A 23,660-nucleotide genomic window follows, 5' to 3' on the forward strand; every position below is an offset into this window, starting at 1 on the left:
TTTTTTTTTGAGACGGAGTCTCGCGCTGTGTCACCCAGGCTGGAGTGCAGTGGCACGATCTCGGCTCACTGCAAGCTCCGCCTCCCAGGTTCAGGCCATTCTCCTGCCTCAGCCTCCGAGTAGCTGGGACTACAGGCGCCCGCCACCACGCCCGGCTAGTTTTTTGTATTTTTTAGTAGAGACGGGGTTTCACCATGTTAGCCAGGATGGTCTCGATCTCCTGACCTCGTGATCCGCCCGCCTCGGCCTCCCAAAGTGCTGGGATTACAGGCTTGGCGCCTTAATGAATAATTTTCTATCAATGCCAAGAAGTATCCGTTTTGAAAGCTCTGGGCCACAGTAAGCACCTTTGCATAAATTTCCTTATCTCTGCTTTCTCCCTGAACCACCTGCCATGTTGATGTTATCTAGAAGTTTTGGTTTGTTAATTTTTAGTGTGCCATCAGCGTCTGTTTGTTAATGAGGCTTACTGGTTTCTTGGCTGACCATTGTTCCACTTACATTATTGCTTCCTCTTGAATTAATTTAAAAAATTAGCATATGTAGTTCAGTAATTATTTAAGAGGGGTATACGTATTCTAAAACAGATTTCCAACCATGTCTTCTTTTGTTTTCATACTTGATTTGAATACAGAATTTTAGTTCAAAATTATTTTCCCTTAGAATGCTTTCAAAATATTGCTCCTATATTTATTTATTTATTTTAACCCAGTGTTACTGTTCAGTTTTAGGAAATCTGGTTTTTCTCTCTGGAAGTTTTAAGGATTTTCATTTTCTTCTTAGTGGTTTGAAATTCACCATGATGTGCCTCCTGCGATTTATTTTCCTATTTGAGAAAAAAACCACTTACTTCAGAAATTTAAAGGTATATACAAAAGTAATGAGTTATGAATTAAAAAGGTTTTTAGTTTATTATTTCTAGAATCTGAGGGTGCAAGGTCTGTTGCCTTGATCTAATCCTATCCTTAATGTAATTCACCCTGATTTGAATTATATTTGATTTGTCTGAATGATTTTTTCTCAAAAAGGGCTCTTGAACTAAAAGCATTCTTGGAAGAACTCAGCATATACTGCCTGAGTTCTTCCAAGTTTGATTATGTATAATAAAGCTTCTGCTGTAGTACATAATTTGTGCTTCAAATTCTTAGATTAATTTTGCTTTATTGACATTGGCATTAAGAATTACTGAGAAGAGGTTGAAAAAAAAGGCCTGATTTTTTTTTTTCTGTTGAAATTTGTAACTTCAATAGGGTATATCTTGGAGTGATGTTGCTCTATCTAAATAATGTTGATTTCCAGCATTGTACTTTCTACCCTTTGATAATTTGTGGGCTGCATCAGGATTGCCAATTACTGACCTTTCCATTGTCCATCACTCTTGCCCAATGCGCCCCTACTTCTAGCTACTCTATGTCCAATCCAGTGCAGCATGACAGGCTAGAGGAAAACAGGCCTCATTTTAATGAGACTCAAGACTCAAGACTCAAATCTCAAATGGGTACGTGATCCTCCCTCAACAATCCTGCTATGCTTCTTAGTATCTTCACACTCCCATTTTCTAAAATGACACTACACACACTCAGACACATCAGACATCTCTCCGCTGTGAACCACCTGGCTGTACCCTCACTTTCAACTCTTTGTCCTCTTCCAACAGCTAAACTATCTTTGTTTTTTCTCTGAGGCCAGCTCTTATACTGGTACTCTAGATTGCCTTCCCAGATTTCACAATACTCCCTTTTCAAGGAATCATTCCCTCAGCATAAATTCTCTAGTAACTTTCGTCTTGAAACAATACAAAGAACTCTCTTATTCACCTATTACCCCTCTAGCTGCTGCCATATGTATTGATTCCTTTTCAGAACAAAATTTCTGGAAGAATGATCTATGACAATAAATTCCGCTTCCTTATCACTGATTGTTTCCTTAATATCGTGTGCTCCACTGAAACTTCCTGAAGAAGTCACCAAATCTAATTACAACTCTATGTTACTCTGCATCTTAGTAGCATCATACAAAAACGGCCACTTTAGTTATCAGGACACCACACGGACATGGAGAACTTCCTATCTTGCTGGCTACTCTTTCTTAGTCTCCTACTATTTTTAGTCACTTTAAATACTGGAACAACCAGAGTCCAGTCTCCTGGGAAGGAGCCCTGCTCCTTCTACTCTCCAGGATCTCTCTCTTGGTGTTCTCAGTCAATCCCATAATTTTTCAAACACTATTTGCTAGCAATTTACATCTATGGCTCATGAATATGTCTGCTGACTTGATATTCCCACTTGGAAATCTAGTACGTATCTGACACTGAACACAACCAAAATAGAACTTTCATTCTTCTGTGTCCCCAACCAAACCTGTTTCTTACAATCTTTTCTATATCAGCTAATAGTAGCATCAAGTAAATTATTATAGTAAGCTAATTTACTTTAGTTGCTCAAGCAAAAATCCTGGGACTTACCTTTTATACATATTCAATCAATCCATCAGCAATCCAATCTGTTGATTATTTCCAACACATTTTCTGAATCTGTCCACTCCTTTTCCACACTACGGTGGCCCTAATCTGAGCCTCCTTTTTCTCTCATCTGGATGTTTAAGATGGTCACCTAAATGAAACTCTTGTTTCTGCTACCACCTCCTTAAAATCCATTACCTATAAGGCAGCCAGATATCTTTAAAAATGTAAAATAGAAAATAACAACAACTAATACTTAATTGAAATTTTACTCTATGCCAAGCACTGTACTAAGGGTTTCACGTGAATTTTAAAATTTAACCCTCCCAATAATCCTATGAAATTGTGCTCAAAATTCCTATTTGTTTTTACATGAGGAATCTGAGGCACGTATTTAAGCCAACTTGCCCAGGGTCACAGAGCTAGCAGATATGAACCTAGATTGCTAACATTTATAGTCCATCCCCAGGGCCCATACTCCAAGTCACTCCGCCATAACACTTTGGGCATAAAACCAAATTCCTTTCCAAGGCATTTGCCTACCTTTAGACCCACTTCATGCCACTCTCCTGCACAAACTTCAGCTACACTGGTCTTGTAATTATTCATCTTTGAACAATTTTCTCCAGTTCAGCTACTTGCTGAAAAATAGTGTAGCAGGTCACAGGTGCTACACTGGGCCTAATGTGTAGTTTCAATTCATATTTGTTGTATGAACATCTTCTCACCAAATCTGTCATGCTCTCTATCCTTGGGGCACTACGCTCGGGCTTCCAGGTAATTTAGGGAGTCATGTGTCTCTGACAAAGTTCTTAAAGCCTTAGAATCTCTGATAGTTGCTGCTTCTCCTCTTCCTGCTACACCTCTGGCAGCTGCCATGTCTAGGAGACTAGTTTGTTGATAATTAAATAGCATCTCAGTATTTTCTCGTTTGTGTCTACCTATCTTCACACTGCAGTGTAGAAATGGGTCTACAAAAACACTCCATACTTTTCTCATTTGCTTATGTCTATGATCTTCTAATCAAAGATGGTTGGATAAACTTTCAAAAATTGGGACAGTCTGCCAAAGTCTAAAGAAGAAAATTTAATGATCTTGGTAAAACAATGTTCTACTTATCAGATTTCTTGATTCATTTATTTGTTTAGGAAATAATTACTGAGGCATAATATATTGCATAGTCAAGTTTCCATCTCTGATTAGGTTTACGGTTTTCATTAAAGAGGTTTTAGATTTCCTGCATAATTTTAATTCCCTTAACTGTAATGCTTTTAGTTTCTGCTGCAATCGACTTTTTTGGCTAATTCTGTTTGATTCCAATTTCATGCATTGGCATTTTTATTGATTGTTTTTGTGGCTTTATTTTTCATCCTGACTTTTGTAAATACTTTTTGTTTGTAATAATATTTTTGCTGTTTTTAAACTGGAATTGCTAGTTGTGAAAACATATTGTTTGCATGAAAGTGTTCTACAAAGAGTTTTGTGATGATCAAAAAAATTTTTCAGACCGATATTTCAGCTGTCAGCATGGTATAATGAAAAGCTTGAGGATCAGAAAAGTTTCAGAACCTGTACCTTTTGTAGTGCTGTTTAACAATGAAAAGAATACAAGTGTAGAATGCTGCCCTGGGTCTTTTCTTTGAAAAAGTAAGTTCAGAGGATGACAGATTAGAGCTAGAGCAGATACACCCTTCCCCAACACACGCCACCACCACTCCTATCAATCATGCAGACTAGGTTTCTCACTGTATGCAGATGAAGTAACTGAAGAACAGGGAACTGAATCACTTTCAAGTCATCTAGATCATTTATGACAGATCCACAACCAGAAACCTGTGTTCTTAATCTGGTCACAGTGCTTACTCCCTCCACCCCAAAAACACATCTTCAAATGTAATAAAGATAGTATAATATAAAATTCAGCTAGTTATAAAAATAAGAAATTTATATGCCTAAAAATTAAAACACATTTCTGAGTATTTTAGCCAATCTCTGATTAAACAGCACATAAATGCATTATTTTTTCACATACATACATTCAAATAAATTAAAAGAGAAATAAATGAAAATAAATTTCATGTACAGTAAGAAGACAGGATGATTAACAATGCTGATTTCCTTTCTTCTATACATAGTTATTAGCATTTTGCCCTGTGCTAGACTTGGAGGAACACACACTATGACTTAGGAGTTTAGGTTAATCTTCTGAGATAACAGATCTTGGAAGAATAGTGTTTTTGAAAGAACCACTGCATAACTACATCTATGTAGGTCTATTTTTAACTTTATTAAGTACTGTATTTGAATGAAATATCTAACAAATGAAGAAAAGAAACTAAAAAATCCAATTATAATTTGTTGCATATATTATTTTTTATGACACATGTAATTCAGAATAGTTCAGAAACTCACTCTTTTGTGAAAAAATTAAAGTTGACAGATTTTAAATCTAAAATCACCTCAGACTAGTTACTTCTAATCTCAATGTCTTCCCTAGCAGTAATTCCTTCTATGAATTAATAGAAGAACCACCCTAGTTTATCTTTTTAAATATTTTTCTATATATTTACTTGGTTACATATGTACCTACAGAATACATATAGTTTTATTTACAATTTTCTTTAAAATATGAAAAATCAAAAGGGCAGGTATTCTTGAGCAGGCATAAGTGCCACAATCCAGAACCTATTATATTAGCAGAGACCCTGAGATAGAAGAAAGCTAGCTGTACCACTGCCTTAACACATCTGGAAAAATAGTTCGCTTGCAGTTAAGATGAGGTGGGAGTAGTGCCATTAAGTAGGCTGCGAGTGGAGGCATTACATAAGCAGACACCTTCCCTTACCGCTTACCTACACAGCCCTCTCCATCAGGCCTTCGGGTCATTCCAGGAGGGCAGATGCACATGAAGGTGCCGATGAGATTCTTACACATCATGCCCCTAGATTCACAGTCATGTAACCCTTCAGCACATTCGTCCAGATCTAGAACAAAAAACAAAAATAGGAAATTATCTGGAGCAAGCTGTAGTTTAGTACTTTTAAGTCATAGGTGTGGTCTTCTGACACTTAACATGTAATCTTATGGTGGGACAGAGAAAGGAGAAGCCCAGCCGTTGTCAGCTACTGGCTATATTCCAGATGAGTAAGTTTCAGTACTGCTCATAGTGATAAGAAGTTCAGGGAAGGGCAATCTTTGCTTTAATAAGAATCCAAGAGTGTGACAATAGTGGGCTTCTCAACCCACCTTATCTCTGACTTGATTTTACAAAAATACCATCATGTGTCTTGTTATCTAGGTATGGAAATCCACTAGCAAAATGCTGTCATATGTATATTTCTGTAAAGCTCTAGAAGAAATTAGTTGAGAACTGTAAAATTATTAAAATGTATCTCCAGCATGACAAATAAGGTTCAAACTACTCCCATGTCTGTGGCCTTACCTTTGCACATCTTTTGATCTTCCCTGAGGGCATAGCCAATTGGGCACGTGCATTCATAGGACCCAAACGTGTTCATGCAGCGGAAAGCACACAGCAGTGGGTTCTGGGCACATTCGTTGATATCTGACCAAAGAAATGGATAGGCATGTGCTCAGCTTAGAGTTCTAATTATTTATATAACTAGATGTTGATGTCATTTACTTGGCGGTCATACAGAAAGCAATGGAATAGTAGAACTTATTACACATCTGGTATGCAGAATTCAGTACCTAACAAACTCATCTTTCAAAAATAACAGCTATAAACTCTGGAAAGAATATAAAAACTACCTGAAGTTTTTAGTGGTGAGCTGAAAGTCAGAGCAAACCACCAGTAGGGAGTAATTTCACATTGATTTGGCTTCTTTCTTTCTGAAATTACCCTCCAGATGACCATGGCCTGGCAGTGCTGTCATCTGGTAGCTAACTCTCCAGTAGAAACTTTCTGAGATTCCATCCAGAGGAACCAGGGGAGGGAATCTCAGGGCAACCAAGTCTGCTAAAGAGAGGGGAACCCTGGAAAGAAGAAGGCCAGGGAAGGAGAAACACTATGTGTTTTTCATCTTGTCAGCTCAAGTGGCATGACTGTACTATGCATGTGTGGGGCAAAATCAAGAATGCTAGTGAGTAAGTTTTAACAAACTGATAGATGAGCCATCGCCCTTCTCAAGCCTGAGAGTCTGCTATTGTGCCTACTAGAGATGACTGTCTGCTAAGACAAATACATAAATATTCTTCAGAGTAATATAACTGATTTCAAAGCGTATCTTTCACAATATCCAGAATATAAATCCAACATTAACCAATATACTGAAAAGGCAGGAAACCGTGACTCCATTTCAAGGGAATAGACAATCAAGAGATGCCAATCCTGAGATGACCCAGATGCTGGAATGATCAGACAAGGGCTTTACAGCAGCTATTGTAACTGTACTAAAGGAAAACTAAAAACCAACCAACCAAACAAAAAACCCAAAAAACAAAAAAGCCCACCATATGCTCACCAGCAGAATATCAGAAACTATATAAATAAATATCGAGACATTAAAAACTTTGTATGTCAAGAAGAAGTAACATTTAAGACACAGATCACTTGCCTTCACAATTCATCATGGGCCCTGGCTCAAAGCCTTCATTGCAATTGCATTCAAAACTCCCAATAACATTGGTGCATGTACCATTTCCACATGGATTGCCAATTGAACACTCATCAGTATCTGAAAAAAGAATAACAAGAAAGTGCCACAAAGACATTTTAGTTTAACAGGAGCATGCCCAGGAAGACCCATGCTTGGCCCTCACCCATTTCCAGGATCTGAGAAGGGCACATGTAACCCTGGCATCCCTTGGGCCTTGGCTGGCTGGCTGTTATGCAGTGCAGAGGATCTGAAGGATCAGTGTGCAATGCTCTGGCCCCCAGGCAACAATACTTGCCCTAAAGATGACAAATTCAGAAGAAGGATGTGGTCTTCTGCTTCAAAAGCAGGCATGGAAGAGCATAGAGTAAAATGGATTTCATGTCCAATGAGAAATTTTGGCAACTGTAAGTCTCTAGGACACATAAGATTTTGTATGTTTGGTTGAAGACAGAGGTTGGTAACTCTCTCCATCTTCACGTAAATCAGGTCTGACTGGAAAATGTAAGACTGGTGAAGAAGGTGCCACTACTAGCTATTTATCCCGGATTTGTAAATCCTAACATCACCCAGGGTGCCTGAGAGACCTTTTACTGAATATGAGAAATAAAATAGAATTTTAAAATCTCTATAGTGTGGAGCCAACACTCACCCACACAGCGTACTCCAGTGTAGTCAAGGTTGTAGCCCATTGGACACTCACAGCGAAAAGATCCGTCGGTGTTGATACATTGACCATTTGAACAAATGCCTGGGCTCTCAAGACACTCATTGACATCTAAAATATAGAACTGCCCGTTAATTTCCTCATATAAAAAGATATGCCAGCTGGGCGTGGTGGCTCACGCCTACAAATCTCAACACTTTGGGAGGCCGAGGCAGGTGGATCACCTGAGGTCAGGAGCTGAAGACCAGCCTGGGCAACATGGCGAAACCCCATTTCTACTAAAAATACAAAAAAAATTAGCCAGGTGTGGTGGCGCACACCTGTAATCACAGCCACTTGGGGAGGCTGAGGCAGGAGAATCACTTGAACCTAGAAAGTGGAGGTTGCAGTGAGCTACATCACACCACTGCATTCCAGCCTGGGTGACAGAGTGAGACTCCATCTCAAGATAAATAAATAAATAAATAAATAAATAAATTAAAAGATATGCCAATACTGTGTATGTCTATTCAACACAGAGTTGTAAATACTTCTTTTGTCAGAGAAATATGTAATGTATTTCATATATCATGATATAGTCTTATGATATATGTATAACGTATATGACACAAAATAAGGGTTATATATGTCCATTAAATACAATATACTATATGTTATATACAAAAGTTAGCATGAGTTATAAAATAAATGTAAAATAATATGTTTGTATTAAATAAGAATACAGAAATAAAATATATCAAAGCGCACCTTCACGTGTATCATGAAGACTAGGGACAGTTCCATGGCCATATGGACACAAATCCTGAAATGCAACTACAAAGAAAAATACAAATTCTCCATTATTGAAGACTTGAAATTATCAGAGAACTTAAGAAAGGATGAACAATATACATGAAATTACACTTACGTTTCCGTTACAAAGCTGTCTATAACAAGAGTCTTTTATTTTTATGATTTAGTTCAAAAGCATATTTAGTGAAGGCCACCTTCTAGGGTGCCACCTGCTCAGTGCTCCTGGTTCTTTCTGTTTGTTCATTTAAAGCTGAGCAGCTAAAGAGACCTTCCCTGCCCATCACACTCAGAAGCTATCCCTAACCTAGAGGCCAAGTCAGTTGGAGTTTGCTGGGATTTATCCTATAATTTATGCATGCCAACGAGACCTGAGGCTATTGATCTTTTCCTGTAAAGGGCCATTGTGCTGACTCAGCTTCTCAGAATTTAATGTAACATTCTGAGAGCCACGGCCTGCGATACAATGCCCACATAGGACTCCTGCAGCAACTCGGAATATAATTTCCATTCCCTTCTTTCTCCTGCCTTGGACTTCTCAAATTCATACTTCTGAAAGCAAGTAATACTAACTTTGGAGGTGGGGGATGAAATAAAAGGGTAACACCACCTGTGCTCACACATGTCTTATTCAAAAGCTGAAAGAAGTTTCTCAGGCTAGGTTGTTCAATGAACCATCAAAACTTATATGCAAGGAGATGACCTCACCCTCAAAATATTCATAAATTACATGGTTAAAGCCACTCTGGCAAATATTCAAAAACTGGTACACAAAGTGCTGTTTGATGTCATTGCTCTTACCTTCATCGTCTTTGGGGCACAGCTCACAGGGGTCCCCCCAGCCCTCTCCTGGCATCTTACTACAGCAGCATTTTGCTTTTGTGGTGTTGAAAGCTTTGGGCACAGAACACTTTCCATTTTCAAAATTTGTGAAGCAGAAGCTCTGGCGAGTATCTAATCAAAAAAGCAAATATTGCAGATGGAATTATTTTGTAACACTGTTTGGACAGAACATTTCTCATTGTAGAACACGCGATGCAGACTAGATCAACAGTTAAGACAGGTCTGGAAATCTTCAATTGCTGATTTCATTTGCCAATTTAGATTGACCTGGCTACAAAATTATTTAATTTTTTAATATGCTTAAAATATTTTTATAATGTGCTAAGGAAATTCGAGAAATCATGCTCAGTATCAAAATGATTTCCACTCTTTTCTCACTGTTGTGTGATAGCCTAAGAAAAACAATTGAGGTAACTTTCAGTAAGTTACATCACACCAAAAGCAACGCATACACCAATATATAAAAAAGCTATGCCAACAACAAAATTAACATAGTCATTCTGATAAATCAGAATAAGAATTTTTCTTTTAGTAAAAAAGTTTATAAAAATATAGAAACAGTGGCAGTAATTCAAAGTACCTTAAAAATTGTTCACTGCGTATGTTTGAGACCTAAATTTTTAACTTGCAGATGTATTTTAGCATAGACATTTATTTTGTCAGGACTAATACCAGCATGATGGTTTACAATCCAGCTTTAAAGTTTCGAAGGGTGAACTGTGACAGTGAAGTCATTCCAAATCTTACCAAAGCATCTCCGTCCATTATCAGATAGTACGAAGCCAGGGGGGCAGAGGCACTGGAAGCCCCCTGGAGTATTAGTACAGGAACCAAAAAGACAAATGTTGGGATCTTCATCACATTCATTTATATCTGCAGAACAGGGGGAGTATTTATTAGTCATTCAACACTTGAAAATAAACAATTGTCCATACTATCACAGTCCACTAGCCAGTTGATATTTCAGACAAGAGATGACATTATGTTGTATGTTTAATTTATTCATAAAAATAAACTATTATTGCTTCAGAAGTCAAAAGTTATATTCGATTTCAACCAACCATGTGCCAGAGAGTCCCAAGTCCATGTCCACCTTCCTGTTTTTGATCTTTAGTGGTGTATGTATGTCTACCTGCCTACCTGACATGAACAACTCCACGTCTCATGGGCATTGCAGGCTCCATGTGGCCAAATGTTCTACGAACTGGTCCCCGTCTCCCTGATATCTCTCTCTCAGTAATCCAAATTGTGATCCCCAAGTCACCCCTATTTCTCTCCTTTTTTCACTCCACATGTAAGCAGAACGTGGCAGCCAGTTCTACCTTCTCAGGACTTCCACAGCCATCATCATTTGCCACCAGTCTCTCAACTGATGTCTACATCTCCCTGTCTTCTTCTTGTCACCTTGCCACCAGGGGTGCCTTTCTAAAACATCCATCTGATAACATTTGAAAATCTGTGCCTATGGAACTGGAGGGCTGAGACATATTTTGACAGAGTTATCATTTCCCCTCTTCCCCAGAACACTTCCTGAAAATAAATAAGCATGCGTGCCTCACTAGTGATTTTCCGTCATTTTTTGTGGGAAGTACTTATTTAATGGAATGTTTTAACCACATGAAAAAAATATTACTTTTCAGGTACATTAGAATGTAAGCTCCATGAGGACATGACATGTCTGTCTGGCTCACGGTTGAACCTTCAGCTTCTAGCACGGTATCTGGCACATACAAGTTCTCAGTTCATGTTGGGAGAAGTTTAACAAAAGAGTCATCACAACCCTTCTATAAAATGACAAAAAACTGCAGAAACCAACCTACCCCTTCAAACAACAACAACAAAAACAAAAAAATACAACAACTCCTGCAATGGCTCCACACTGACCACAGGCCTGAGTTCAGTCTTCTGAGCCAGCCATTCTGTGCTCCTTATTCTGCTCATGCTACCTACATTTCCAAATAGCCTCTTCCGTTCTCTTTCTTTGGTTGATCAGGAAATTCCTATCCAACACTTAAGAGTGACCTAGACAGTCATCTATCCTCTGTGACAGGCTTTCTTGAACTGCTACCCTCTCACAACTACCACAATGATCCCTAACCTCCTGTGGTGTTCCCATCTCCTGAATGGACCTCCAGTACAGTGTCTGTCACATTGTATTATAAGGACGTCTTCACAGAACAGGTTTATTTACAAAATAGGTCTCTCCCCTTAGGTAGCAAGCTACCCCAAAGCAAAGATGATGTTCCTGTATTTCCAGCACCTAGAAAGGTGCCAAATGTTCACTGTAATACCCACTAAACGTAGGAATGAATTTATATCTGTGCAGGGTATGTATACACATATTGATGTGTGTGTGTGTGTGTGTGTGTGTGGTCATGTTAGAATGTCATCTGGGAAACATTGGTAGAAAGGGTACTAGTCTGAAGAAAATCTTCTTATAGTGAAGTAAGTTAATTAAAAAACATTTTTTCACACTTTGGGAGGCTGAGGCGGGTGGATCACTTGAGGTCAGGAGTTCGAGACCAGCCTGGTCAACATAGTGAAACCCCGTCTCTACTAAAAGTACAAAAATTAGCCAGGCATGGTGGTGGGCACCTGTAATCCTAGCTACTCCGGAGGCTGAGGCAGGAGAATTGCTTGAATCCAGGAGGTGGGGGTTGCAGTGAGCCAAGATAGTGCCACTGCACTCCAGCCTGGGTGACAGAGTAAGACTCCATCTCAAAAAAAAAAAGTAATAAATTAAAACCATTTTTTCAGAGATGCAAACTAGTGTCATTGCTAATGACAGATAAAGGAAAAGGAAATATTTCTGAAACTTAATAATAATATATGATATCTTAATAAAATATATCCATACTTTCATTAAGAGGAAAGGTAGCCAAGATTGCCTCATACAAGGAGGCATATGTATTTCTATTTCCCTCCTAGTGGCTGACACACTACTTTAATTATCATTCCATAAAGAGAAGGATCACAGAGACAAAGAAGAATCAAGATTGAGCATGAGAAAAGAAAATGGAAGAACAACAGGATCTTAAACTTTTCAAGAAACTTCTTACTGAGATGATTCTAGTATTATTGTTTATTAATTTTTAAGTATTAAAAACACTAGACAATCTTATAATGAACTATACAACTCAGAATGACTAGGGGATACTCATGATATCTAATTATGTGGTCTGAAGAATAATTCAATTCTATGAAGTAAACTGCTTCCTTCTGCCCTATTTAATTCCTTTAAATATGAACAGTAGAATGATATATCTTTAGGTAGAATCTTGCCAAGGGTGACAGAATTATAAAAAATTGGATAACTCAAAGGCAAAAAAATATCCTTAGCATCTTTTCATGTTAGAAAAACCACACTAAGATGCTGGTGCTTCTGAATTTCAACGAGGCTGTAAAAAATGATTTGTATAAAAGTGAAATAAAGTGAACTGTAAAAAAAGTGGGACTTCATCATGTCCACTAGGCAATTCAAGGACCCACTTTTGATGCGGTTACAGAGTTCGTGTGTGCTGGAAGAGTTTCAACAGGAAAACATCTGTTATGACAAATGGATTAATATTTTCTGCTCTGACATGAGGCCTTCCCAAGGAAAAGAATGTCTCAACAGCATTGTCGAGATTTTTCTGCTTCACATTTCTAAGACTCTAGACACCTTTAATAGCTGTTTTAAACCTGGGTGTCAAAGATTACAATTTTTGTAGACGCTCTTTAAATTCATTGAAAGTCTCTGTTGACATTTGGAAAAAAGATTAGCGTATGCTGAAAATTCTTTGACTAGCATTAGACTTCTGGTGATGAAAAAATCCTACATCCCCAAGTTTTTTATTCTCACCATCATTTCTGATGGTTCAGTAAAACAGACATAGGCAGCGATATGTTTAATTCCTTAGGTCAGCATACTTGCAATGGTTGCACTTAGTATGCTTCCAGAGTCTTCACCATGTCTTACTATACTGAGCTACTTGTGGGCCTCAGAATAAATGTTAGTCTTACCAATGCAGTTCTCGCTTTTTACTTCATACCCTGGGGGACAGATGCATCTGAAGGATCCCTCCAAATTCTGACAGGTACCAGGAGAGCAAGAGCCAGGAAGGGCGACACACTCATTAGTGTCTTTAGAGAAAAAGAAGAGAAAAAATAATTTAAGCATGAGATAATTGTTGCATACATTTATCTGTCTGCCAAATGATACTAACATGAACTCAACTCAGGTCCTCTGATCTACTGGGTCACCATGAACACATATTCCCAGAGATACTCTTCCGACATCTTGGGTATTTCCTATTTGGCAAGTGGCTAATTTTCTTGATTTGTTTCCTTTGCCTACTTTTCTTAAGACATGGACAGCCTCAAGCTCTGTCCCTAGTAAAAACATTGCCTATGAGACATTCCCATTGTTGATACCTTATACTAAAATTTTCCATCACAGTTTATCTTGATCATGTGATCTGATGATTAAATGAAATATAATGAATTCTTAAGTGAAAGGAGGGGAGGTACGCATCATCATTTTACCAAACAAACAAACAAAAAACAAAAAAAAACATCACCATAAAGACTGCTTGTTATTTAGATACTTACCTATACAGTTTTTGCCATCCGGGGTAAGTTCATAACCTTCGTTACACAGACACTTGAAGGAGCCAATTTCATTAAAACACCGTCCATTTCTGCACACCTGACCAAAAAAGGAACTGCACTCATCTATGTCTGAAAGCAAACAGGAGTCCGTTTTTCAGAAAGAGCTCTTAACACGTATATTGTTTCACAAGTCACTACTTAAAAACATACTTATTGCATTTATAAGAAATCCCACATTACAATTCCTTATCAACAGACAAAAATGGCACATATCGTAAGGATCATTTAATTAATAGGATCCTATAGATTCCTACTATTTTTCAACCATAAAGATACATTTTTTTTCATTTTTGATATTAATATAACTCATGAATTTAGAACCAGATAAAAACCAAGGTTTAAGGTGAAGCTTTCCATTCTTTCTAACTGAAAAATATTTATTTTCCTACAGGCTGGGGGATATGTGTGATTTAATCTGATTGCCTAATTTGCAGATACTTTACCTGGAGCTAAGTTGACCATATTCAGAGAACAAATAAATGAGCTTATTTATTACAAGAAAATCAATGATATTAAAAACACTGGAATTGCTGATATAATACATAATTTAAAGAAAAAAGACACTAACTGTTAAGTTTTCATTTAAGTTTAGGGTTGATTACATTTGGGTAATTCCCTGGGTTGTTTGAAGATTGTACTTTGATCAGAGCCATGTCCGTATTTTTTAGTTCTCCCTGACTGTACAAAGGCTCTAAGAAACCAGTCAAGAAGGCAGCAGTTGAATAAAATGTCCAATTAGCTCTATTTTCTTTCACAATTATGGAATTTTGAAAAATAAAGAAAACAGAGAGGAACTTATGTTGGGTTAAATGAGGAGGTGGGGATGAGCTCTGATATAGTCCCACAATGGTAGAAAACCTAAGTTCTTCCACATACCTTGCAGGGCCATGCAAAATACAACACATTATGCTGTAAACTACCCATGCAGTTCCTGCCACGCGGTAAACAAGGAATAAACGTTTGCTGTCATTTCTCTTATTCTCTCCTCCAACTACTTCAGGACCCTCTCTCACTCACTATCAGTTTCCATTTCACATTTGTATGTTGCTGTGGGCCAAAGGCTAAAGTCCTGTACTGCGCATAGGACAGATTTCTGAGGGCTAATCTAGAAACCTAGTCACCATTCTTTTTTTTTTTTTTTGGAGTAGGGGAAGGCATCTTGGCTTCAAAAGCTGATGGAAAATGAAATGTCAAGCCATGACAAGTGGAAGTAGGCGGCTACTGGTACTTGAATGTAAATAATCCAGAATGGATTTAAATGAAATACTTATAATAACATTGAGACAATGGTCTATTTTTGATCTCATTAAGGGAATACAAATACCCCAAACCATAAATCAGTCCCAATATGTTTACTGTGATCTGAATGACCTTTTTTCCTCAATTGATTGGTTGACTGACAAAAGGGTTCAAGCGTATATTGTCTTGTGACAATTTAGGCCAATACTGTGGTATCAGTTAACTAGTAACCAGTCAATGATATTATATATCTTTTGGCACATATTTGCAATTTTAGTAATATAATTTTTTTTGGTCTTTAGTTTTGTTTTTTATTTCAGCACATTGTGTGGAAATGAAATAGAAGCAATAAAAGACTGAATGAAGTACTTACCCAAGCAATCATTATTATGAGTGAGTTCAAACCCTGGGTAGCACAGACAGTTATAGGATCCAACGGTGTTTTTACAAGTTCCATTTCCACACGGATGCCGCTCGCACTCATCAACATCTACAAAGAAATATTGGCTCAAAAAATTAAATTTTTAACTGGAAAAAAATAGGCTATTAACCCTTTTATATGTTTAAACTATGGAATTATTTAGATTTTCCTAATTCAGTACTAGGAACTCATATCTCCTTGAGGAAAATGAGTATGAGATAGAGAAAAATCAAAATTACAAGAAATCAAAATTGTAAAATTATAAGAAAATAATACAGTTTAACAGGTACTGACTGTGTCAGATAATACTCAGACATAGCCTAGGAGAGCATCCTCCTGGCAGAGATGTATTAATGAGCAGGTCTGCTTAATAATTATAAATAAAACTGATCTTCTAAAATATTGAAACAATTTGTTTCATTATAAAAGGCATTATAAACACTTACCCAGAAATTTAAATCCCTTAATTTGAGTGGGAAAACAAAGATAAACTTTAGTTTACTTAATTGTATGAAGTAATGAAATCCAAATTGAAGTTTATTAGAATTCACTATTAGCCTTCAAAAAAACTGAATTAAGAAAATACTTAGAAAGGTCATCTGTCATATGAGACAGCAGACTCCTCCAATTATGAATTCCAGTCTGCTGAAACTCTACTACACCAAAAAAAGGGTGGGGGTTGGTATTGTTCTTTAGGAAGGAAGGTCTGTATAAGGGAGGTCTTACTGAAGAATCCGACTAGTTTTTATCATGGAAGAATTGTTATGAGTAGACAGATCTTTCCCGTAAGAATTTCTGAATCATAAATCTCACATTTTTTTTTTTTTGGTAAATCATACTCTCTCTGGGAGTATGGCAAGAAACAGCATGTATAAGCAAGCATTCTTAGGGAGTTCATGCAAATAAGACCAGATCCTGTATATTCCTTTGTATAAGCATCACCTAGAGAATTTTCCCTGCCATTATGGGAGAATTCCAAAGGGAGGAGGACTCTTAGTGGATGAACCTGGAGACACACTCCAGGTATTCCCTGTTGTATGAATGTGTCATGAAGGAAACCAGTCCTGTGGTACTGAAATCTGATTTTAATATTCACATAGATAATATCTTGAATATCAAAAGAGTAGCTGAACAGCCCTAGCCTTTTCTACACTGAGAACATGCTAATTATAAGTAGCCAAGTTTTAAATTTGATTTTCCCCCTTCAAGCGCAAAGCACAGAAAGAAAACTCTTCAGCAGAGGCAGAGCCAATGGCTGACATCAGACTTAAGGGGTTATACTCAGTCCCAGCTTCATGGCATCCAGCCCATCTGTCTTTGAAAACTTATTAATCATCAGCTCAGCAAGAACTCACTAAGCACTATTATCACTTGACTACCCATTACATTAGCTACTCGGAATTTTTGAAGAGTTTGGCTATATTGGCTCCTGAAGCGATTTTTAAGAGATAAAACAGAAAATATGTACATAAATCCCATGTATTCAACAATTTGTTTTACAAAAGTATGTGCATATGTGTATACATTTATTAAGTTTAATGCTGTCACTCTTACTACTCTCTTGCATTCCAAAATGGTGTCTTGAGGAGAAACATGAACGTAAAGGGCAGCGGGTGCTATGGTAAGTTCCACACAAGCCCAAGTGACTCAGAGTGCATATCAAGTCATGTGAACATCTTCTAGAGAAAAAGCTGTGAATCACTGAACTGAAGAACATATTGCAGTATGTCCCTGTTTGCAAATTTTATACTGAATCAAGACTTAAACAGTTTGACCTAGTTAATTTTTTGCAAGATTGTTTCTGACAGACACATAGTAGTTAGTCATGGCACTTGATGGAACTGTGACCTGTTCTGGAGTCCCAGCCCCACTTCACTCCCTGGAGCCACATGTCCTTCTTACCCATGCACATGGTCTGGTCCTGAGAAGCCTTAAAGCCATTGTGGCAGATGCACTGGTAACTTCCTTGCAGATCAACACACAAGCCATGACTGCAAACGTTAGGAATTTCTAAACATTCGTTGCGATCTAAAACAAACAAACAAACAAAACACGTTACATGTATCTGATTTTTATTAAGATTTCTTCATTTTTCACAGTTGTGTTTCTCTAATCTGCTATTAATTATTACAGACAGGCTGAAAATGAACCATAACAATAGCTGAATCGAAATGAACAAGGCTTTAACTTATCCAACCCTCTTTATTTAATCATGCAATTATTTATGTTTTTTTGGTATCTCAAGGATATTATTTTGTTTTAGGTCCAATCCTGGGGAAATCCATTGAAGAGACCTATTTTCTTAACAAAATAAAAGATATGGTGAAATAGGTTCACTATAAGTGAACAGATTGAGAGAGAAAATCCTTCTGAAATTATTCTTGAAGTATTTTTTGATAGGAAATCTAAGGAATCCTTTGCTCAGTGCCAAAGAATGAGTCAGCCTCTTTCTTACCTACACAGGCCCCATTGGGTGAAAGTTTGAAACCCGCGGCACATTCACAGCGGTAACTACCAGGACTATTGATGCAGTCTGCATTCCGCTGACAGAGATTATCACCATTGCTGCACTCGTCTATATCTGAAAGAGTAACAGTTCCATTTTAAGGAGTCCTTTTTATTATTGTATTAGCGTTACATTCACGTCACACTTTGATGATCAATTCTTGAAAAATTGTAGAAGAAATAGTAAAAATCAGAAACCATCTAAATGCTATTTATGTATACTAAATTATACTGGATAAAGGACATACATTATTCAGATTACCTTCGCAAACCAACAGCAGGTCATTGTAACTGAATCCTGTAGGACATTCACAGCGGAAACTGCCAATCTGGTTAATGCATACACCGTTTGCACAAATGCCTGGAATCTCTTTACATTCATCAATGTCTGAAATGGAACAGATTTGGTCAAATATAAGTTGTTCTGCTTAATGTACTTACCATATAACCTTGAATAATGGTACATGTACCCTGGGATGAGAACAAATATTCAGTGTCACAAAAATCAATTATATACTGGCATGGATAATTTTTTTGGTTTATAAAAACATATATACCAGAAGACAGAAACAGTGATGGAAAAAATGTAAGTAGCTGATAAAATATACCAAGTAATTTCAGAGTCAATATAGCAAATGAACTTCCTAGGCAATCAAACCTCTTCTTCAGGTTACCCTAACTGCTGCTAGTCATTTGTTTAAAAAGCTATGCTTTCATCATTGTATGTATTTTGTTTTATCATGTACTCATAATGGAGACTTAAAATTATATTCCTTAGGCCAGGTGTGGTGGCTCACGTCTGTAATCCCAGCACTTTGGGAGGCTGAGGTGGGCAGATCACGAGGTCAGGAGTTTGAGACCAGTCTGACCAACATGGTGAAACCCCTGTCTCTACTAAAAATACAAAAACTTAGCCGGGTGTGGTAGTGGTTGCCTGTAATCCCAGCTACTTGGGAGGCTGAGGCAGCAGAATCACTTGAACCTAGTAGACGGAGGTTACAGTGAGCCGAGATTGCGCCATTGCACTCCAGCCTGGGCAATAAGAGCAAAACTTCATCTCAAAAAAAAAAAAAAAAAGACATTGCTTACCGAATCTTTGAGGAAGGAAACTAGAGTGAGTAACACAATGTACATTTAGAAGGAATTAATTAATATGAAAAATAAGTCTGCAAATTCATATTTAGACCAGTAAAAAGGGAAACTGCAAAAATACATCAAAAATTTAAAAATGTACTTAAGAAAATAGCAACTAAAGGTTAAAATAAGGTAGATTATTTAGAGTCATGTAATACAATGTGCATGACAAGGACAACTGAAGCTTTAGCATGGTGGATGTGGCAAATATTTAGATAGTCACATAACTACCATAACCCAATCACCAGACTATGCTGATGGAGTATCATTATTAATACTTGGTTAGAGTCTGTAAGCCTGTTATTTCTCTCTTATATAACTATATTAGATTGGAATCCAGATTATTATGTTTTGCGGTACTCTTGAATTTTAAAAAGAGATATTTTTACAGAATGATACATGTATGTATTAAAACAAACATAATCTGGAAAAACTCACCAACAGCTTTTCCTGTGTGAATGTCAAAGGTGAATCCAGGAATATTTCCACATATGGTTTTAAAGTCAGCTTTAAAATATAAACAAAGCAATGCACTCTTAAATTTCTCAAATTCCTTCAAAATAACATTTTGTATTACTTTCACAAACAAATATATTTTACATTATTCACAACCAGACATTTTGATTTCAATTATATTTATTTGATAGCAATGCCAGCTTCTACTAGGAGTGGATCTAGGCATTCTTTACCATTATTATCATTGTTATTTCTATTACTCTCATTAACTTTTTACTGCTCTACTATCAGAAGGCAAGTAAATCATTATAAGATTCAAAATGTTTATTTAGATATTTAAATACTCTTTTTCTTTTGATACGCAGAGCTTTAGAAAACATCCAATACATAAAGATTTAAAAAAGAGAAGTACAAACTGAAAAAGGAATTACAGAGTGCACAAAGGTATAGACATGCAAAAATAATGTTGTAGAGGGGAAATAGGCAAACAATGAATAATGAATGAGATACGAATATTATTATTATTATTATTATTATTATTTTACTGTGTCTACTGGTTGGAACGTGAAATTCGAATCATCAAAAACAATGCATTATGAAATAAAATAGGGACTATAAGAGGTATTCTCACACATAATTCACCAAATCAATGGAAATTTAAAAGAATTATAATTTGCAAGACGAAAATGCTTCTGACACTCAATGCTATACAAGTGAGTAAAACTCCTGAAAACAGTATTAGGTAAAACTTGAACTGCATACTATATTCCAAGTGCTATTGGGTCAGGGATGCTGTATATTTCATCCAGCAATATATACCGAGTATTGAGAACAAGGAGAAAAACAATAGATGCTCAATTTAATGGTTTCTAATTGTCTGGCAATGTACACATCATAATTTATATGTATAATCTCCCTAATTGTCGCTGCAACCATATGAATTAGTCACCGTAATTATTTATTATTCCCATTTTATACATGAGAAATTAGTTTCAGAAAGGATAAATACTCTGCAGGAGGTTCCACAATAAGTATCCTAAGAGTTTTGATTTAAATACAGACCTGTCTCTCAAATCTAAGCTTTCGCTTCTTCTCACAAAGAAAGTGCCGTTTTAATTCCCCAAATCAATGATCTTCAATTTGTAACTATGCAGTTTGAAAGTTGAGAACTGTAGGAATGTTTCTATTTAATTGTATGGAACATAATAATGGCAAGATAAGGCTAAGAAAATCCATTTGACCAGTGAATTCGAGTCACTGAAAAAGGCCTATGTGTTGCTTTTCACCATTTCTCTCCTTAATTTCATTTCATCAACACATTAAATGAAACATTTAAATACAAATACCCTAAGTAATATTTGGTAACTAATATATAATCACCGTTTCTTATTTGGCCTACTGGTTCAACTCTTAGTATCTATAGTTATTAAAAGTTGCCATTCTACAGGTCATAAAAGAGAAACTGATGGACAGCAATTTTAAGACAAGCATTTTTGGTCTTATCTCTATTATCTTTCACTTTTTCTTTCAAAAGAATCTGTCTTGTGAAAAAAAAAAATGACCAAGTAAAGAAAAGCTCTATTTTTTGCCTAAAAATTTCATTGATGTCTGAGGAAGCAGATGTAAAGGCACATTTTGACAATGGGTTGCTTTTATGTAAAATTTGCTCATAAAAACACTTTTTGCATATTTTCCATGACTGAACTAAAGAAATGAACTTTTTGAATTTAGTTTTTTTCCCAAATATTACACCTTCCATGTCTAGCACAGTGGCATACAATACTTGCTCAAGAAAGATTTGTTTGATGAATAAATCAATAATTGACAAGCATAGTTTAAGATACCGAGTTTAAATGGACTAATGCTATAAACTCTAACTCTTCAGCAATGATCTTATTTTCAGGATTCACAAGCCTATTCAACATAATGTCTCAGAAGTTAGCGTGTGAATCTCAAAGAGGGCCACTTGGGAAACAGAGCCATATGATGCTCTTGAATATTTTCGGAACTGAGCATCTCTAGTTTTAGCACGCACTCACTTTGACTATATTGTTACATGTATGCATGTATCACTGACACGGCAGTCAGCGGAAGCACGAGCCATGTGCTTACCTGTTCCTGGAGTTGGGCATGGTTCACAAGGTTTGTTCCAGGCTTTGCCCACATTATATGTGCAGCAGCACATCCTTTTTGTCACATTGAAAGGCAACTCATTCTCACAAGTGGTTCCATTATAGCTTCGGTAGCAAAAGCTTTTTCTCATGTCTACATAAAGAAAAACAAAGAAGCTGGCCATTTGTATCCACGAGTAGTTTATAATGAAGCCCCCACTGCTGTAGACATCAAGCTTTCCTGATGAACACAACTCTGAAAACCTTCTGAGTCATTTGAAGCTATCTTAAAATAAGTCTTTAAACATAAATCATTTTTAGATTAACATCTCTCCTTTATCCTTAGATAAAGGATTTCACTTATAATTTTCTTTGGAGACAATGTTAATACATATTTGTTTTTCTCTCAAAATCATTTATTTAATTAAAAAAATTAAGCATTAAAATTCAAATGTTATTTTATTTGTATATTAATGTTCACACTATATGAATGGAGATGACAAATTTACGAATATATAACATTTGAGGAAATTTTCTACATTAGACTCAAGCTTTTAAAAATGTAAATGTATATCCAAAGGTCAAAAATTTGATACTAAGCCAGCAGCTTACAAGATTCTGAAATATCTCAATTCACGAAGATTTAACTTTCAAACTTCCTGAACAATAGTTCTGAGACATAAGTGCTTTAGGTGTGAAGTTGACAACTGTGCTGTAATTAATCTCAGAGTTCTTTACCTACCCATGCAGTTGTGGCCTCCATTGACCTGCATGTACTCAGGTGGGCAAATGCAGGTGTAATTTCCCAGGGTGTTATAGCAGGTCCCAGGCCCACACACACCAGGATGTGCAAAACACTCATCAATATCTAGAGTAGGCAAGAATATCCATTAATTAATAAATATATTTTTTCAATGAATTTATATTACTTAGATGACTGAACAAAGCATAGGTGATTCTCTAAATCCCTATTTACGCAAAATTTAGAAATAAAGAAAATATGCCAAATACGCATTTATATAACACAGATACACCTTTCTTCAAAAGAAAAAAATCTCCATATTAAAAAATATAAAGCATCAAAAGAAATTATTCTAAAGTGGCAAAAAATAATTTCCTTGGCGCACACACACACACACATATATATATATATATATATATTTTTTTTTTTTTTTAATTGTAATTCACATTCTTCAATTGGAATTTCTTTAAAGCCTGTTTTCGTCCTATGTCACTTAGGCTAAGTTTTAATGCCAACTTTAAAGTGAATGCAGGTTGGGAAAGCCTTTGTCTTTGTAGCTTCTTTCAAATTAGTAACAATTCAGAGATTCTTAAAGCAGTGCAGCTGCTGGTTGTTCTCCTTATTATATCCTATTTCTTCCAGATGCATTTATCGAACGTGTTCCAAAAAAGTTAAAATGGAAATAATTACGCTACATGCTTAATATTCAGTTAGAAGGATTCATTCATTTCACAGTTAAATATTGAGATTCTACTGTAAGCTAGAACTTGTAGCTGTAATGATGAGTAAGATGTGGACCGTGCCTCCAGAAGCCCCCAGTTTAGTGGTGAGACAGGCCCCTAAAACAATTGAAATACCATGTGATAAGGTGAGGGGATGGAAGCAAGAATGGCAGCTGCATAACCTTTGAACTTCTTCATACCATATAGTCCAACCTTTAAAAAATTACTGATCAATATTAAGTTAATGGTCACATTGAAGCTTATCAATTTTTCCTTGTAAAATGTAATGCTTATCAATATTTTC

At 36.5% G+C, this 23,660-nt stretch overlaps 1 protein-coding gene across 1 annotated transcript in view; it reads right to left on the reverse strand.

The window, feature by feature from the left end:
• FBN2 (fibrillin 2) overlaps positions 1-23,660 on the reverse strand; it is a 270,471-nt gene that overhangs the window by 23,379 nt on the left and 223,432 nt on the right. The window contains exons 40-55 of the mRNA XM_025388372.1: positions 22,635-22,760; positions 21,894-22,046; positions 19,764-19,832; positions 18,454-18,579; positions 18,142-18,267; positions 17,589-17,714; positions 15,639-15,755; positions 13,967-14,095; positions 13,379-13,498; positions 10,124-10,249; positions 9,335-9,487; positions 8,492-8,557; positions 7,730-7,855; positions 7,039-7,158; positions 5,904-6,026; positions 5,314-5,445 (exon numbers count right to left, since the gene is read on the reverse strand). Of these exons, the coding sequence (XP_025244157.1) occupies positions 5,314-5,445; positions 5,904-6,026; positions 7,039-7,158; positions 7,730-7,855; positions 8,492-8,557; positions 9,335-9,487; positions 10,124-10,249; positions 13,379-13,498; positions 13,967-14,095; positions 15,639-15,755; positions 17,589-17,714; positions 18,142-18,267; positions 18,454-18,579; positions 19,764-19,832; positions 21,894-22,046; positions 22,635-22,760 (1,938 nt within the window). The remainder of the gene's footprint in view (positions 1-5,313; positions 5,446-5,903; positions 6,027-7,038; positions 7,159-7,729; positions 7,856-8,491; positions 8,558-9,334; positions 9,488-10,123; positions 10,250-13,378; positions 13,499-13,966; positions 14,096-15,638; positions 15,756-17,588; positions 17,715-18,141; positions 18,268-18,453; positions 18,580-19,763; positions 19,833-21,893; positions 22,047-22,634; positions 22,761-23,660) is intronic.

This window comes from Theropithecus gelada, chromosome 6 (assembly GCF_003255815.1).
Source record: "Theropithecus gelada isolate Dixy chromosome 6, Tgel_1.0, whole genome shotgun sequence".
Taxonomy (NCBI): domain Eukaryota; kingdom Metazoa; phylum Chordata; class Mammalia; order Primates; family Cercopithecidae; genus Theropithecus; species Theropithecus gelada.